Source organism: Zootoca vivipara, chromosome 12 (assembly GCF_965207765.1).
Source record: "Zootoca vivipara chromosome 12, rZooViv2.hap1.1, whole genome shotgun sequence".
Taxonomy (NCBI): domain Eukaryota; kingdom Metazoa; phylum Chordata; class Lepidosauria; order Squamata; family Lacertidae; genus Zootoca; species Zootoca vivipara.
The window spans coordinates 20,153,234-20,168,624 of NC_142595.1; the positions used below are offsets into that span (position 1 = coordinate 20,153,234).

Genomic DNA, 15,391 nt, shown 5'->3' on the forward strand with positions numbered 1-15,391 from the left:
CTCCCCTTCTTTCCCCCTCCTCCTCCTCTTCCTCCGCCACCAGAAAAAGCAAAGCCAGCTCCGAGACCCAACGCCTGTGGCAGTGGAATAAATTACATGCATAACTGAACGGCGTTTAGAAGGGGAAATAGGCAAGCTTGTAGGGGGACGGTCAAAAGGGAAATATTAAGTATCACTGCGGTGGGGGGCCGATTTGTTGGCGGCAGTCAGATGGTGAGTCCGTGTGTGTGTTGTGGTGTGTGTGTGTGTTGTGGTGTGTGTGTGTGTGTGTGTGTGTGAGAGAGAGAGAGAGAGAGAGAGAGAGAGAGAGAGAGAGAGAGAGAGAGAGAGAGAGAGAGAGTCAATGGAACTGTATAGTATATCTAGAGAAACCCGCCCCGAGGTCGTGGGATAGGGAGGGCTATATACCTAGTCTGCTTTTTTTATCGTGTATTTGTGTGAGCGCGTGCGTGTGCGCGCGTGTGACACTCTCTCTGTCTGTATGAGAGTGAAAGTATGTGTGGGAGAGTGTGTGGGGGGGAGAGAGGGGCAGGGAGGGACTGGGGAGAGGGAGGAGGAAAGTAGTCTACTCTTGATCAAAAAGGACAGTCTCCTACTTTTACCTGCTTCTTTATAGAAGAAAGAAATAAGGTACTATCTCGCAAGAGGGTTCTCCTATGCTGGCCTCGTTGGATTGAAGGCAACCCCCGTAGACTCCCATTCATTGCGTGGAAGCTTGCCCGGGAGAACTTCCCGCAAGCTGTTTTTACCGACAAAATGGGTCCTCCCCACCCCTCCCTCCTTCTTTCATCTTCCTTTTTAACTGTATTTTTCTGCCTCCTTTTCCTATTCCCATCTCTTCCCCCTCCCCCGCCCACCTTGCAGTCTCTTCATATATTCTTTTCTGTTCTCTCTTACCCTACCCCCGCCCCCCCTCCACAACCACTGCGCCCGCTTTTCCTGCTAGTCTTACTTGAGCAACTGATATAACCGGTGGCTTATTGACTCGTGTGCACATTTCGTCTCCTTCCCGCTTCTATATTGGGAGGTTTTGTATCCTATCATCAATAATGCATCGTATTTTATAAATCCCAACCAGTGCTCCATACTGTGTTTTCTCTCTCTTCCTTTTCCATATTACAAGGGTGGGGGGGACACAGCTTGGGAGGTGAAGGATGGGGGGAGCGTTGGAGGGGAGGGAGGAAGCTAGGCGCGGATTGGCTCTGCCCGAATCACGTGGACCCGAGTCACATGGCCAAGGGAGGAAAAAGGGGGTCCTTTTTGGTGTAAATCTGGAGTCTAATTCCGTAATATATCACGGTACCTCGTAAAACCGACACTAAAACGTCCCGGCCTACAAATCACCCGGCCAGATTATGAGTTCATTGTATTATGCGAATGCTTTATTTTCTAAATATCAGGCCGCAAATTCGGTTTTCCCCTCCGGAGTGTTTCCTGAGCAAACTTCTTGCGCATTCGCTTCCAATGCCCAGCGCAACGGGTATGGCTCGAGTTCCACGGCCTCTTTCGCTGCTTCCATGCCTGGTCTGTACCCCAACGGGGGAGGCATGCACCCCCAAGCAGCCGGCATGTATTCCAGCAGCTACGGGCTGGAAGCCGCCTCTTTCAACATGCACTGTTCCCCTTTCGAGCAAAACCTCTCCATGATGTGTCCGGGAGACGCGTCCAAGTCCAACTGCAACAAAAGCGACCAGAGAGACGCGGACTTGCGGCACGAAAACAACTTACGGATATATCCTTGGATGAGAAGCACAGGTGAGAGTCCTCTGAGGTGGGTGGGTGGGGAGGGGGCGAGGAAACCGGGGGGGGAGATGCTATAAATGATTTTGGTGGGAGGGGAAGTTGTGTTTGGGGATGTGCGGACGGGGGGGGGGGAGAGGATTGTGCTGAGCTCTCCTTTTATGACGTTTGCCTCCAAAGGAATGAATCTCTCTCTTCTCTCTCTCTCTCTGAGACCCCCCTCAAGGAAGCAACCCTTTCATACATACATACATACATACATACACACACAAACAAACAAACAAACAAGCAGCTTAAATATTTATTAGCTCGGCTGCTTCTGCTGCGGGCTTCCTCTACTCGAAGAAAGGTGGTGTGTTGGGATTACAGAGCTGTACGATAATAATAAAAAAGTGGGGGGGGGAGAAAAGGAAACCCACCCTTCAAGACTCCCCCCCTCCCCGCGCCATATATGCATATGTTTATAAATTTCCCAGCGGTTCCAAAGAAAGGAAACTTGGGAATAAGTTTCCATGGAATACGGCTCAGGGCGTTGTGGTGAGTGTCGTTTGGTTTTGCGGGGGGGGGGGGGAAGGCTGTATACAACGCTAGCCCTTACTTTCAGTAGACCCATTGGAATGAACGGCCTGTGTTCGTCACTTCCATTCATTTCAGTGGGTCTCTCCTGAATAGGACGGACGTTGGACACGACCCCAGGAAGAAGAAAGACGCAAGGAGGGAGGCAGGAATCGAGTAGGGGCCGGGCAAGACAGAGGACAGAGGAGTGTGCGGTTGTTGTCCTCTTTCCGCGATATTAAGAGTTTCACTTAATTTGCTCAACCACCGCTTCTAAGTCGACATTCCTTCGGAACTGGAGTTGCCAGCAAACATGTCGCCCGTCTCTCCCCCTCGCTCTTCATCAGAACCTTAGCGCCCCCCCCCCCCGAGAATTAAATGACTTCTTCTGGAAGAGGAAATCGGAAGGGAATGGAGTGGTCAAAGGAGAAAGCGGAGAGGCGGGGGCGTACAGTATATCTGCCCTCCTCAAATTTGCTTGTGGCACTTAGGAGCAGAAGCGTGGAAAAAAAGCTGCAGTCCTATTTACCCAACTGACTTGGTAGTAAGTCTTACTGAACTCACGGAGACTTACTTCTGGGTAGGGGTGTATTGGACTGCACTGTAAGTAGCTTGTTTACATTTGTGACTCTGGTGGGGCGCCAAAGGTTTCTGTAGCAGGAGGACAAATACCTCGGGCTTGTTACATCTAGCTTTCCTCCCCCCTCCCACCAACCCCAATTGTGTGTGAATCATTGACAACAAGAACCAACCCTGTAATCAATCTGTCTGTCTTTCTCTCTGTCTGCTCTTGGCATTATTCTTAAAGTCAACGTGGGACATTTGTTTTCCCTCTAAATTTGCCACGGCACCTTACAAAACAGAGAGGGGAGGGGGTGAACCCACCGCAAAATGGTATTTGATGCACAAACCTGCTCACTCATATTAGATGCCCATAAGCCTATTGAATGATGCCAGTGCCCATCTTATTACGAGAGCGACAGAGGGGCCAGATATACATCCCCTGCTTTTCTTGTTTGCTAAGGCTTAGATTATGCCTACCTCCACAACAAGCTCTAATTGACACAAATCCTGCTACGGGACCAGTAGAAATGAACATTTTAATAGGACCAGCCACAATCAACTTTGCTGGGTGAAGGTTTTCGAGTTGCACAGAACCCTTCTTCAGGCTTGATGTTCCAGGGGAAATTAATTAGAAATTGAGAAATGCAGTGTTAAGTCTCACTTAAGCCTGTAGACTCTTGGGTCTTAAGTTACCCAGGAAAAGCAGGAGGGGGGTAGGCGGGGGTAAAACATCGGAAGATGGGGCTATTGAGCTACCCCCTCCCCACATGATATGCAAGGGATTGCAGGTGTAGGAAAAACATCTGCTGGCCTTCTAGCAACTGAGCAAATTGTAATGTTTTCATTTTGTTACCAGCGTTGGTATTAACAGGATGCCCGTGTCCACTGGGGTTCTTGCTAGCCAGTTTCGTGTTTGCTCTTTCTCCAAGGCTGACCACAAGCGCTTATAGGTAGCTGGGAAATGTGGGAAGAGACTTCTGGAAAACCTCCACAACACGCTCAGAGCAAATGTGTTATGGTACGACTAATTGTATAGAAAAAAAGGGCAATGTGAGGGAGGCAATGAAGAATATTTTGCCAGTGGCCAGTTGCTAAATCCTTTATTATTATTTAATTGCATGGCAACACACACAAACAGGTAGAAGATGAACAGGTAGAAATATATCTGCTGCAAAATGTAGGGCAGTTAGGTTGCGAGCCCTGGGTAGTGGAAATTACTGAAGGATCTCTACCAACCCTTCCTCTCGCCCACCCCGTCCACATCCCCTGCGATTTGCCAGGCAATTCCTCTGATAGTGTGATAAAGGAGTTATCTTTAAAGACACAACGTCTGCGACGCAGCTTTTTAGTACTCTTAGGAGGACGAGAGCAAACATTCCAGGCCGGGACTATATGCAGATTGCAGGAAAGCAGACGTGGGGGGCGGGGAGGAAGAGTGGGAAGGAGAGAGGCACATCAAAGCAAAGTTCTCAAAGACCTGGCCTAATAGGTTGGTTTCTCCTCCCTTATTACCTGATCCATAAACTGTGGTTTACAGATGATATATCAAAGCGCAATTTTTGTGTGTGCTCGCGGGGGTCCGGAGTGGAGTTGTGGGAGACACGGTTTAGAATAACCCCCTCCTTTCTCCCCACTTCCTTTGAAACACAGTGGTGACGGGTTGGGGGTGGGTGGGTGGGCAGGGAGGAGGGGGCAGAGTGTCGTGTGGGTTGGTTAGGTGCTGAAAAAGACTCCGAAGCTCTGATTGCCGTCTGTAGACGACGCGGTATCGTTGCTAAGGGTGGCTTCCTTGCCAGTTCCCAGAACTTACATCGACCTTAGATCCAGCTAGAGAAGGTTCTTCCCCCGCCCGCCTCCCTCTCTTCTCCACCCCACCCCCCAACCTTCCGTCTTTCTTGTCTGCTGTTGGGTTGGATCTGGGCGATTCCGTTGGCGAAAAGAGAATGTGTCTTGGTTGCCCTATTCAAGAGAAGTTTATGGTGCTCCCTTCAACAGATTTTACAACCCACATTCCACAGACATCTTATCCCCCCGCCTTTTCAGTCAGGCGGACTTTTCTACGACTCTTTTCTTTAACAGAAGACTATTGCCGCCGTCCCGTCGCCCCCCCCCCCATTTTTATTTAAAAAACAACAACAGCAGCAAACACTTCTCAAACCTCCAGAAAGTTTCAGATGAATGATGTAGCCTCCTTTGGCTGGACAGAAAAATCTATCTGCTCAAAAGCAGGAGTATCGATTCGGTTACGGGATTGTACCCACAAGCGGACTCTAAGAAATGACAGGAAAATTGATTCCTGGTTTGAATCCATATTCTTTGGAGGCCTGTGTAAAATAGTTGTGGTCGGTGACTTGCACGCCTCTTCCTTTGAGGAGTTCCAATGTCCACATACTTTGTCCAGCTTCCGAATTCCCTAATGGAGGGGAGACCAATTTTTCTAGACACTTGGAGAGAAATAAAACACAAGTTGAAATAGGAAGGAAGTAACATTACCCGCGCATTAGCATTACTGGCTTGCAGAAGCTTACCAGATGTGGACATTAATACTGAAGATGTTTCCAAGGAATTTAAACCCGTTCCAACATTTGCTGCATGATTAAGAATTAATCTCACACTTTTGGAGAAGGGAAATAACGCACCTTTTTGATAAGAATACTTTCCCCACACGCATAAATCTCAAGTATTGGGGTGTGAGGTGTGAGAGATATATCTGGACATTTTAAAACATCGGGTTTTTCTTCGACAAAATGTGAAGCAGTAGCATCTGATAAAATCCATTACGCTTGAAGTCCTAGGCATCATTTACCCGAGGAGAGGTCCCATTGCACTCAGTGAGACTTTCTTCCGAGTAAACATAGGACAAGCTCAGTCTTCGCAGCTGATATATATTGAGAATGTAGAACTGCAAATTTAAAAGGCTGCAATAAAGCCTTTGGGAGGAGGTATTCTGGTAATATCCATAGCATGTAACGTTACTATTCCTTTTATTTCAAGCGGAATAGCCTGCTAGTCTGCACAGGTAAAAATAACTTTTTCTTGAGGTGCCATCCTGTGTGCAATCCTATGCATGTCTACTCAGAGTTAAACCTCATTGAGTTCAGTGCGACTTACTCCCAGGTAAGCCTGTATAGGAGATCGCAGCCTACAGACTAAGGTTGCAAGCCTAACCTTGTCCTGTTGGATTTAAAGGGGCTTGCTTCAAGGTGATTGGAGTTAGGAACAAATTTAACGCGGACAATCTTTTGAGGATAATGATACATTCCTTCCTGAGCTAAACTCTAAACCCAACCTTTATTTTAAAACAAACAAACAAACGCTTCTTGTTATAACAAGGCAGACTTAATTTAATTTGAATTGACTTGACCAGTACAAGTGGGCAGTGAATCCGGGAGGGATAATACACATTAAGAAGAGAGAATTACAAAAGAAGCAGCGAGCGAAAGGGAACTGACGAGATTCTCATTTATTGTTTCACAGGGACTGACCGGAAGAGAGGACGCCAGACCTACACCAGGTATCAGACGCTGGAGCTGGAGAAGGAATTCCACTACAACCGTTACTTGACCAGAAGGCGACGCATCGAGATAGCCCACGCTTTATGTCTTACAGAAAGACAGATCAAAATCTGGTTCCAGAACAGGCGCATGAAGTGGAAAAAGGAAAACAAACCCGCAGGCCCCGGATCAAACGTCCCAGAAAAACCAGATGCTGAAGAAGATGAAGAAGAGTGAAGGGAGAAGAAGGCGGGGGAGAGGGAAGAGAGTGAGAGTGAAAGAAAGAGAGAAAGAGAGAAAGAGAGAGAGAGAGAGATGTTGGTGAGAAGAAGCTTCGGCAAAAACTGAACTGTACTGTCCAGAAAAATAAAAGGAAGAAACGGAATTTTTAAAAAGTGAACCAATAAAGACTGTACATTGAACAAGAAATCAAAACATCTAAGCAAAACTGAAAACATAAAAAAATGGTTTATTCTGTTTCTCGACACTTGGAAAACTACCTATATTAACATTTCTCTGCTTTGTTTTTTGTACAACAAAAATGAATAATAAATCTACCTATTAAATGTCTCTTTAGAAGCAAATATAGATAATGTTTTGATCCCCTGTGTGGGTATTCATATAGTCCCAAGTATTTGCAAATCTTCCTGTTTAAAGAAAAGGGAGGGTCTTTTTCCGCCTTCCCTAATGTAACTTTTTTTTAATTAAGAAAATGGTATATGAAGTGAAAATGTGGACGTGGTTAGCACTTTTTCTTAGAAAAATGTATGAAGGGAACACAACGCTTAACATTAAGACGACTGTTGTACATAATTCTAAGAGATTTCCCCCATTCTATTCTCCCCTCTCCTCTTCGTAGATTCGTGCCTCTACGTCTGGTTACCGGTGCTGTATTTTTATTTTCCTTTTATTTCCCTTTTGCTTGTTTATTTTTTTATTTTATTTTTTGGTTGGTGTATATTTTTACATGTTGGACAATGGACCACTTCCTTATTGCCGTTACTAGAGGATCCGAAAATTAATATTGTGCTGAGTAAAACTGATGTATATGATAGATAGCAAATAATTTAATAGTTGGCCAAGCCTTTTTATTCGTATTATGTGATTACTATGCGTAGAGAGAGGGAAAAAGAATCATTAAAAAAGAAAATAACCTTACTGAATAGACTGAAGTCGTGTCCATTAATGGGTTTTTCTTCATTTTGGGGGGGCTGGATGGATGGGGTCAGTTGCTCCCTGTGAGCAGAATCCATGGGACTTGAGATGGGGCGGTGGTTCTTGTAGAAGTCCTTTATAATGCTCAGCCCCTTCCTTGTTTCACTTGCGCAGGAGACCTTCCTACTGGATTGTGGCCTGAGTGAGCGAATCTTAAAAACGTAGAAGAAGAAGAAGGGGGGGGTCTTTCTACTTGCAAACTATCTTCATGCCATCTTTTTTTATTTCCTTCAAGGTGTGAGGTGTGTGTGCGCATATTCATATATATATATATATATATATATATATATATATATATATATATATATATACGGTATATATATATATATGCGCGCGCGCACACACACACACACACACACACACACACACACACACACACGTATCTTAATTCCACCGTAATAATGTGTTGGCCATACAGCGTTAACCACTGTGCTAGGGGAAAGAACCGTGACTAAGAATGTAAGTTGCGTCTATCTGATGATTACATCGGGGGGGGGGGGGAACCATCCTTCCCGCTTTGATCTTTCCAGACTCCAAATAAGCAGGAAAAGAAGAAATAACAGCATCATCAACTTAAGACTCCCTCGATTTGAAAAAGCGAAGCCGCCGTTTCAGTAGCATTGGGTGTGCTTCCTTGTTTTGTGTTTTTATCGCCTTATTCGGCCTTTTTTTATTATGGGGAAACCATCGCTTCCATCATTAGAGTCAAGTAACGCTCAACATTAAAACAAATATAAAATTAAATGGAAGCAATTAAATGTAGGAAAATAAACCAGGCAAAAACTGTATCAACCAATTTCGGGCCCTTTCAACACGTCCTTCTGTTTTACACGTTACACTTTCACAGAATCGAGCAGTTGGGATTTTTCCGTGCTCAGGGATGTGTTGTACCTGGGTGTATTCACTCTTTTTTAAAAAATAATAATAATTATGCCCCGCCTTTCAACCCAGGACACTCAAGACTGCTAACAATACAGCCAACAATGAGAAATATATATAGGCTAATAATATATAGATAGGTTAATAATATATAAAGAGACACCTGCCCGTTGCGACAAAGAATTTAAAATAAAATGGACAAAAAATATATAGAAATTTTTTAATTGTTTTCTTTCCTTCGTTCATTCTTCCTTTCCCTACACAATAAAATTGAACTGCAAACCATTTACAAACGCGCGCACACACGTGTGTGTTTTAGTTTTAGTTTGATTTTTTAAAAATCCTTCCAAAAGAGTGTATTTCCCCCCAGAAATACAAATATTTTTCAAATAAACAGGAAGGATTCTGCTATGCTAACCGTATTTTTCCCCAGAAAGATATTCCAGGGAAAATGCTTCCCAATGTCGCTCCAAACGGCGTTCTGAGAGTTTGAAGAAGCAGAAATATAATTATATCATATCTCTCTCTCTGCCTATATCTAGCTACCTATCCATAGAACAAACGCACACAGAGAGATTAACATATACACAAATAAATAATATATGTGTTTATAGAGGTATATGCGTGCAATATTTCCTATACGGACAAACACAATACACGCGTAGATAGAATTAACATAGGTTTACGCCATGGCTGGGTGGTTTATATAGGGATATGCACAATCACATGGACGTATGTGTTTGTGTGTGTGTGTTTGGGTGTGTTTGAGTGTCTCCTTTAAAACAGGTCAAATTTACAGCATCTCCCGTCCTTAAAATAAAAAAGGTCGGCACCCCCCCCCAAAAGCGGGAATGTATATTTGCTTCTCTAGCAATGCAGATTACTGCAAAAGACACCTTTTGCGGCGGCAGAAGCGTGTTCTAGAACAGCCCAACCCCCCTACCTCGCCAGATTTTGCTGCATTGGACCAGTACTATTGTTTTCGTGGCATGTACCACTGCGGTAGTGGACGTTTCCTAACGCACTAGTGCGCCTGTGCATATACGCCTGCCTGTTTTTTTCCTCTCTTCCATTTCTATAGATGAGCGTAAGCATGCATACTTCCGCACACACCTATACAGAAACTCCCTACACGTATATATATATGTGTGTGTATATGTATATGTATATGTATATGTATGTGTATATATATATATATATATATATATATATATATATATATATATATATATATATATGCATATGCATATATATATGCGTGCATACACACATATATACAAGCTGGTATATGTACGTGTCCATACATCTCTCTCTCGGATACTACTTCGGACCTTCAATTATTTAAACTTCGATTGGGGGTGTGGAGGGGAAGAGAGTCAACATTTTAATTTCTTGGGCAATTCCCGCAAGGGAATTCGAACAGCGTTAAGAGGAAAGCAACAATATCAACAACAACCAGATTGAACTATAGAACGACATATTTTGACCTCCCCCCACTCCACACACACACACACACACACACACAAAAACAGACTAAAAATAAACCGGAGGTGGACCATCCCCTTCGTCATTAAAGACTACCGGTAAATAACACAATTGCAGAAACCTGCAGCTCAAGGATGTTGTCCGAGGTCTGAAATGCACTTGCATTTTTTTAGTCTTACAAAAGTAGGTTCCTGTAACCTTTCGTATATAAAGGCTTGTGCAAGACCCCCTGCCGGGAATGTGGGGGGGGGGCGCAGAATCTTTGCGTATTCTTCTCTTTGGGTTTTTTTTTAAAAAGAAAAGATGGCGGCTGAGAAAAAGACTGCTGTTAAAGCAGTCATGAAGAAATGCAATAAATTCCTTGTTGTTTTATGAAAATTTACAACTTTGTGATAGAACTTTATGAGTGGCTGGGTTCTGCGATTGGCCAGAGCTGGTCATGTGGACTGCTAACCGTGAACATGAACTTTTTATGATTTCCCATGTGGTTATTCTACCATTCTTTTGGCCGCTGTACCTTGGGTCGGATCACTGTCCTCTGTAGGACTCTCGCCTCTTTTTACATTTTTTTTTAAACTTTCATGTATAAGCTCGATAGGGCTAAAAATAGAGGAGAAGGGGAAGCGCACGCACACACATTACACACGCACGCACGCACACACACATCTAGGAATGACTTCAGATTGCTAATATTATCGATCCTCCCTCTTCCTTTCCTAATCCTCTGTGTTAAATTTCCATAGTGATTTTTTTGGGGGTGTTGTTGTTGTTCTATGCCTAGTGATGGAGAGGGAGAGGGAGAATCTGTACCGGATGGAGGCTTGTGCCATTTTTCAAAGAGGGAAGTTACTCCATTTTCTGTGCAAAAGGACTCGGCAAAGGAAAAGCTCTCCGAAGTCGCAATGGACGGCTATCAGGTTGGGACAATATTTGTCAGCTTACACATTAAAAGCAAACGCAATCCTGTCCCCCTCCCTCCTCCTCTCCAACTCTTCTTCCTCCTCCTCCCTTAATCCACAGAACGACAGGCGCCAAAAGGTAAGTGAATGTATTTATATTTTATTCGAGTTTATCTTAATTCTTTTTTATTATTCTTTTCTTTTTTTTAAAAAAAAAGGTTGCACATGCGGTTTTGCCTTTCTCTTTCTGTCTTAAATAAGGCTATGGGGTTGCAGGGAAAGAAAGAATGCATAGCAGGGAAATAGATATTAATAAACGTACATTTCTGTAAGGTAAAGAGGGAAGGAAGGAAGGAAGGAAGGAAGGAAGGAAGGAAAGAAGGAAGGAAGGAAGGAAGGAAGGAAGGAAGGAAGGAAGGAAGGAAGGAAGGAAGGAGAGAGAGGTGGACGGAGTGCAGTTGCTGCTAATAAGATTTGAAATATTTATGTCACCTGGACTGGAGATCTAAGAAGAATAGCTGAAGATAGCTGCATAGTCAAGAAAAAAATAGAAAAATAACAACCCACCCACCCTTAATTATTCCCCTACTCCTTTAAACCTATTCCTTTCCCCCCGAAGAACGATCTAACCAGACTTGCTTGTCATCGAGTAGATCCACACAATTTAGGAAGTTTTGCACAGAGGCCAGTTCCACGAGATGCTTCCCTCCAGGGTGCATGGAGACAACATAGGCGATTTTTCTTCGAAGGAGCTGTTCTGTACAATGGAAGCGGGTGGGTGGGTGGGAGAGAGGGGAGGGGGCACAGGAAAGACAAAGATAATAATAAAAAAATTAATAACGAAAAATAGTAATACGCAGTGCCTTTATTTTATAATAAAGAGGGGTTAGATTCGAAAACCCATAAAATAAAAGATTATGAGGAGAGGAAACTGCGATACACTGTTATATGGTCTTTCTAAAAAAATTAATAAACGGTATATGTGAGTATTAAAAATAATAGTTTATATGTGTTTAATATATATTTTGTGTGTGTTCCTTCCGCGTTTTAAACACTGGTTTTACCTATGTTTAAGTAACTAAGAACGTGTTGTATAAAAGGAGAGAAAGGTGTACACTACAATTGCTACACCTGTTTTGGAAATTGGGGTGGGGGCTGAGAGACAGGATATTTTGAAATATTTCATACCCTTTTTACGGTGGTTACCAGTACTGTGTTCATGTTTGTGCTAGAAAGACAGAAAGACAGAAAGAAAATAAACCTGGTTATTATTATTTGAAATACGAGTGTTGCATGCACAACCGGTCGGTCTCCTGGTAAATTTCGTATTGTGCAGTTAGGTAACACTTGTGATTTTTTATTTTTTTTAAATGTGCACATTTTCTAGCATGTTAACCAATTTATTTGTTTGTTTGTTTCTGAGTATAATTTCGTTGGAAGCATATCACAGCTAGGGTGAAAATCATAGAGAAAGTTGAAAAGTTGTGGATAAAATTCATTCTGCATTTTTCATACGTAACTAATGTTTGCTCAGTCGTCATTTTGTACGCTCTTTCTTCTTTCCTGCGCCCCTCCTTTCTACCCACTTTAAGTATTTAAGGCTCGATTTTTTCCCCTTTTACCCAATAGGTCTTATTAGTCTTATTAGATGAGCTGGCCTTTGTAACTCAACCTCTGCTTCCTACCTTTAGCGCTCCTGCTCATCTCTATTTTAGCTCAAAGGGGGCTTGTTAAGGGGAGCTTCCCGGTGGATTGTGCCCATTTATATAAAGCCACTAATTAATGAATTCCTATCGGTTAAACACTACCAAGTTGTTTATCTCCCTCCCTTCCTATACTCCCCCCCCCAAATCAAAGCAGCTATTTCTCTTTATTTTGTCTTAGGAGTTGGCTTTGCAGCCTCTCAGCTTGCTCATTCTATGCTGTTTGCTGCCATCTACCGTCCAACAGGGGAACGATTCGGTTTTTGTTTCCATGTTTTACAATGATTAATTTCCCATGAAAACTAGTTTAACTAGACCAAGATTTTCATTTTCTACAGTTAATATGTTTTTGTCATGTAATGGATTGGACATGCTTTACACATTCTGGAAACGGAGCTGGAGATAATTCCCATCCATCTCTCCGGGTATATAGCTCGCTCATCATAGTAGACTAGGCTTCTTTTAGTGTTTTAAGTCGTGTGAAATACTTTCACAGCTTTCAGGTTTTAGCATTAACATTGCGAGATGGGGGGGTTGTGTGTCTCTGTGTGCAGAAAACCCATTGAACCTTCTTTAACAGGAGGAGCTAGTTCTTTAGTTTTGGTAAGTTGGTAAAATCGGGTACTTTTCTCGGCGTCTTAAAATAAGTGATCATTCCTATCAAAGTTGCTTCTGATTATTTATCTGTTTGAAGTTATTTATGTTTGTCTTTACTTCTGCTCCCATGATCAAATATCCAGTGGTGAACTGAAGCTGGTGTATATATATATATTTGTAAACTGAAAATGAAGGATATTCTCATGTTACAGTGCGTTTAGAAAGAACAATTATTTTCTTCACACTTAACACTATCGGAAGCTGAGGGGTCGTGTTCTAGAACTGCCTTTGCTTCTGCTAACACAGAACGCAATCCTCCCAGAGGATCTGCTATGGAAACGTCGTTGGCATAAATTGCGCTTCTGTGCTAGAGAACTTTCTGGAAGATTGTGCCCATATTCCTTTAATCCTGACGACCCCACCCCACCCCAAATATAGCCAGCTGACCTCCACATTCCTATCTGGCTTTGTTGTTTGAAAATCTGTTAAAATGCTATTTCTCATAATTCCTTACTACCTTTACTTTTGGAGGGCAAGCAAATCAAGCAATATGGTGGTCGTTTTGTGTGTGGTTGGTTGTGGGTTCTTTTTTGTGGCTTTTTTTTAAATAACACATTAAAAACTTTACCCCAAAGACTCATTTCCCATTTTTGTTAATTATTAGCTAAACTCTTTTGATAAAACAATGACTGGCGCCCCCTCCCTCTTTTTAGTCCTATGTGATCCCATTAACAAAATTATTATACACTGTAGGGGAAGTTAGGTAAATTAAACGTAAATGACTGGAAATTAAGTTTCAAATGGCTGCGTGCTTGGAAAGAGCGAGAGGCGGGGGGGGGGAGAGAGAGAGAGAGAGAGAGAGAGAGAGAGAGAGAGAGAGAGAGAGAGAGAGAGAGAGAGAGAGAGTATCTATATATATCCCTTCTGAGTTCATTGTCTTATACATGGCAACAATGTAGGAAAACATCACTTAGATGGAATTGCAGTAGGGCTATATATGTGACAAAAGGAAGGCTCTCTCCTGTGAATAGTTTTATGATCCTGAATAAAAGCAGGAGGCTATTCAGTTCTGTGTGTATCTGTGCTAGGGTTTAAAGGCCAGTCTTCAGTTTATGGTTCCAATTTAAGTCTCCTGCCCAAAAGTCCTGCTGGCTTCGCACTTCTCTTTGCTGCTGAATTACAACCTCCACGTTAAATAGAACAGCCAGATACTCCTCCTTTTCTTTTCTAGTTAAGAGAAATTTCTCGCTTTGCCTAGGTTGCAGATTTCTGGGCTGCTTTAACTTCCCTTAAACTTCTGCACTTCTGCCTCCCAACAAGCCATTCCGAGGCCTGGTGTCTGCCCAGAGAAATATTTGGGTGTTGTTTTAATCCCCTCATTTATCTGTCCCACACACACACTTTTCTCCCTTCTGCTTTGTAAAGTTGGCTGGTGCTATGCAGAAGAGGCAGGAATGAGCAGAGAGGAAATGGTGGGGTGGGAAGCAGGAACCTGGAGCACCCCCCCCCCAGCTACAGAGCACCAGCTACACACATTGTAAATAAGCCCCTTTAATCTTTATTTATTCTCTGCCATTTGAGTTATGCCACACTTTGGTCAAGATGAATTCGCCAAGCTAAGAGAAAGCATGTTAGGTCTCTACAGCAACAACAGGCTACAGAGGAGAGTTTATTTGGGTTATAGAAGGCTGGTGGGTGATTTTTTTCCAAGCGTAACATTGAAAACTGGAGACCCAGTGTATAAATATTCCTACAGACCCACGATTAAAACTCTAATAGTGCCATAGCCCAAACAGCAGCAGCAGCAGCAGTAAACAACAACACATTCTCTTTGTAAGGCTTGCTGCTTACAGGCAGAATGGTTCACATGCAAGAACAAATATTTATTACCCAACTATTTTTTAAATTTTGTTAGAAATATCCGAGCTAAAGTTAAATAAAACATTATCCCATTACCCATTGTGACCCCAAATACTTTCAAGAATCAAGACACTTCACTACAGAAGACAAAAGTTGTTGACTTATAAACAATATTCCCGGTCATAAAACCCCCAAACTTCCTTTTGATTCCATACGCTTAAGACCTGTTATACTATAAGTTCCAAGCCACCTTCCCCTTTAAAAGTCATTTTTAGAGAGTGATTAATTCTTTACAAATGAATCATTAAAAGCTCTTAAATTAATGTTCATCAGTTAAATTGAAGAGCAGTCCTTCCTTGCAAGGGAGGGGAGCATTTGAACGATGAGTAATTCATTATTA

The 15,391-nt window shown here is 42.8% G+C and overlaps 2 protein-coding genes and 2 long non-coding RNA genes across 8 annotated transcripts in view; 2 read left to right on the plus strand and 2 right to left on the minus strand.

The window, feature by feature from the left end:
- Positions 1-7,516, plus strand: HOXB7 (homeobox B7). Of its 3 annotated transcripts, none has more exons than XM_088655580.1 (3): positions 1-213; positions 1,401-1,755; positions 6,337-7,516. In XM_088655580.1, the coding sequence occupies exons 1-3, from the start codon at positions 211-213 to the stop codon at positions 6,588-6,590; spliced, it is 612 nt and encodes a 203-aa protein (XP_088511706.1). In that variant the 5' UTR covers positions 1-210; the 3' UTR covers positions 6,591-7,516. The 3 variants fall into 3 exon arrangements, with proteins under 3 accessions (XP_088511706.1, XP_088511707.1, XP_034991480.1); XM_088655581.1 differs by having other exon boundaries at positions 123-630; XM_035135589.3 differs by lacking the exon at positions 1-213 and having other exon boundaries at positions 1,290-1,755.
- The window catches only part of LOC148683814 (uncharacterized), a 410,944-nt gene that overhangs the window by 228,046 nt on the left and 167,507 nt on the right, over positions 1-15,391 (minus strand). The gene's annotated exons all lie outside the window — the stretch shown is intronic.
- The window catches only part of LOC132593032 (uncharacterized), a 24,905-nt gene continuing 13,458 nt past the window's right edge, over positions 3,945-15,391 (minus strand). The window contains exons 2-4 of one of the 3 annotated variants that reach the window (XR_015946615.1): positions 11,471-11,588; positions 7,513-7,720; positions 3,945-5,303 (exon numbers count right to left, since the gene is read on the minus strand). This is a non-coding gene — a long non-coding RNA (uncharacterized LOC132593032). Of the gene's footprint in view, positions 7,721-11,470; positions 11,589-15,391 lie in introns of all 3 variants that reach the window. The other 2 variants (XR_015946614.1, XR_009558453.2) reach the window with 2 other exon arrangements.
- HOXB3 (homeobox B3) overlaps positions 10,417-15,391 on the plus strand; it is an 85,292-nt gene continuing 80,317 nt past the window's right edge. Inside the window, exon 1 of the mRNA XM_088655579.1 lies at positions 10,417-10,970. Within this exon, the coding sequence (XP_088511705.1) occupies positions 10,716-10,970 (255 nt within the window). The 5' untranslated portion in view covers positions 10,417-10,715. The remainder of the gene's footprint in view (positions 10,971-15,391) is intronic.

Coding starts and splice junctions, on each gene's coding strand:
- HOXB7 (XM_035135589.3), top strand. CDS start 1,356: ATGAGTTCATTGTATTATGCGAATGCTTTATTTTCTAAATATCAGGCC. Junction 1,756..6,336: donor TCCTTGGATGAGAAGCACAG/GTGAGAGTCCTC, acceptor ATTGTTTCACAG/GGACTGACCGGAAGAGAGGA.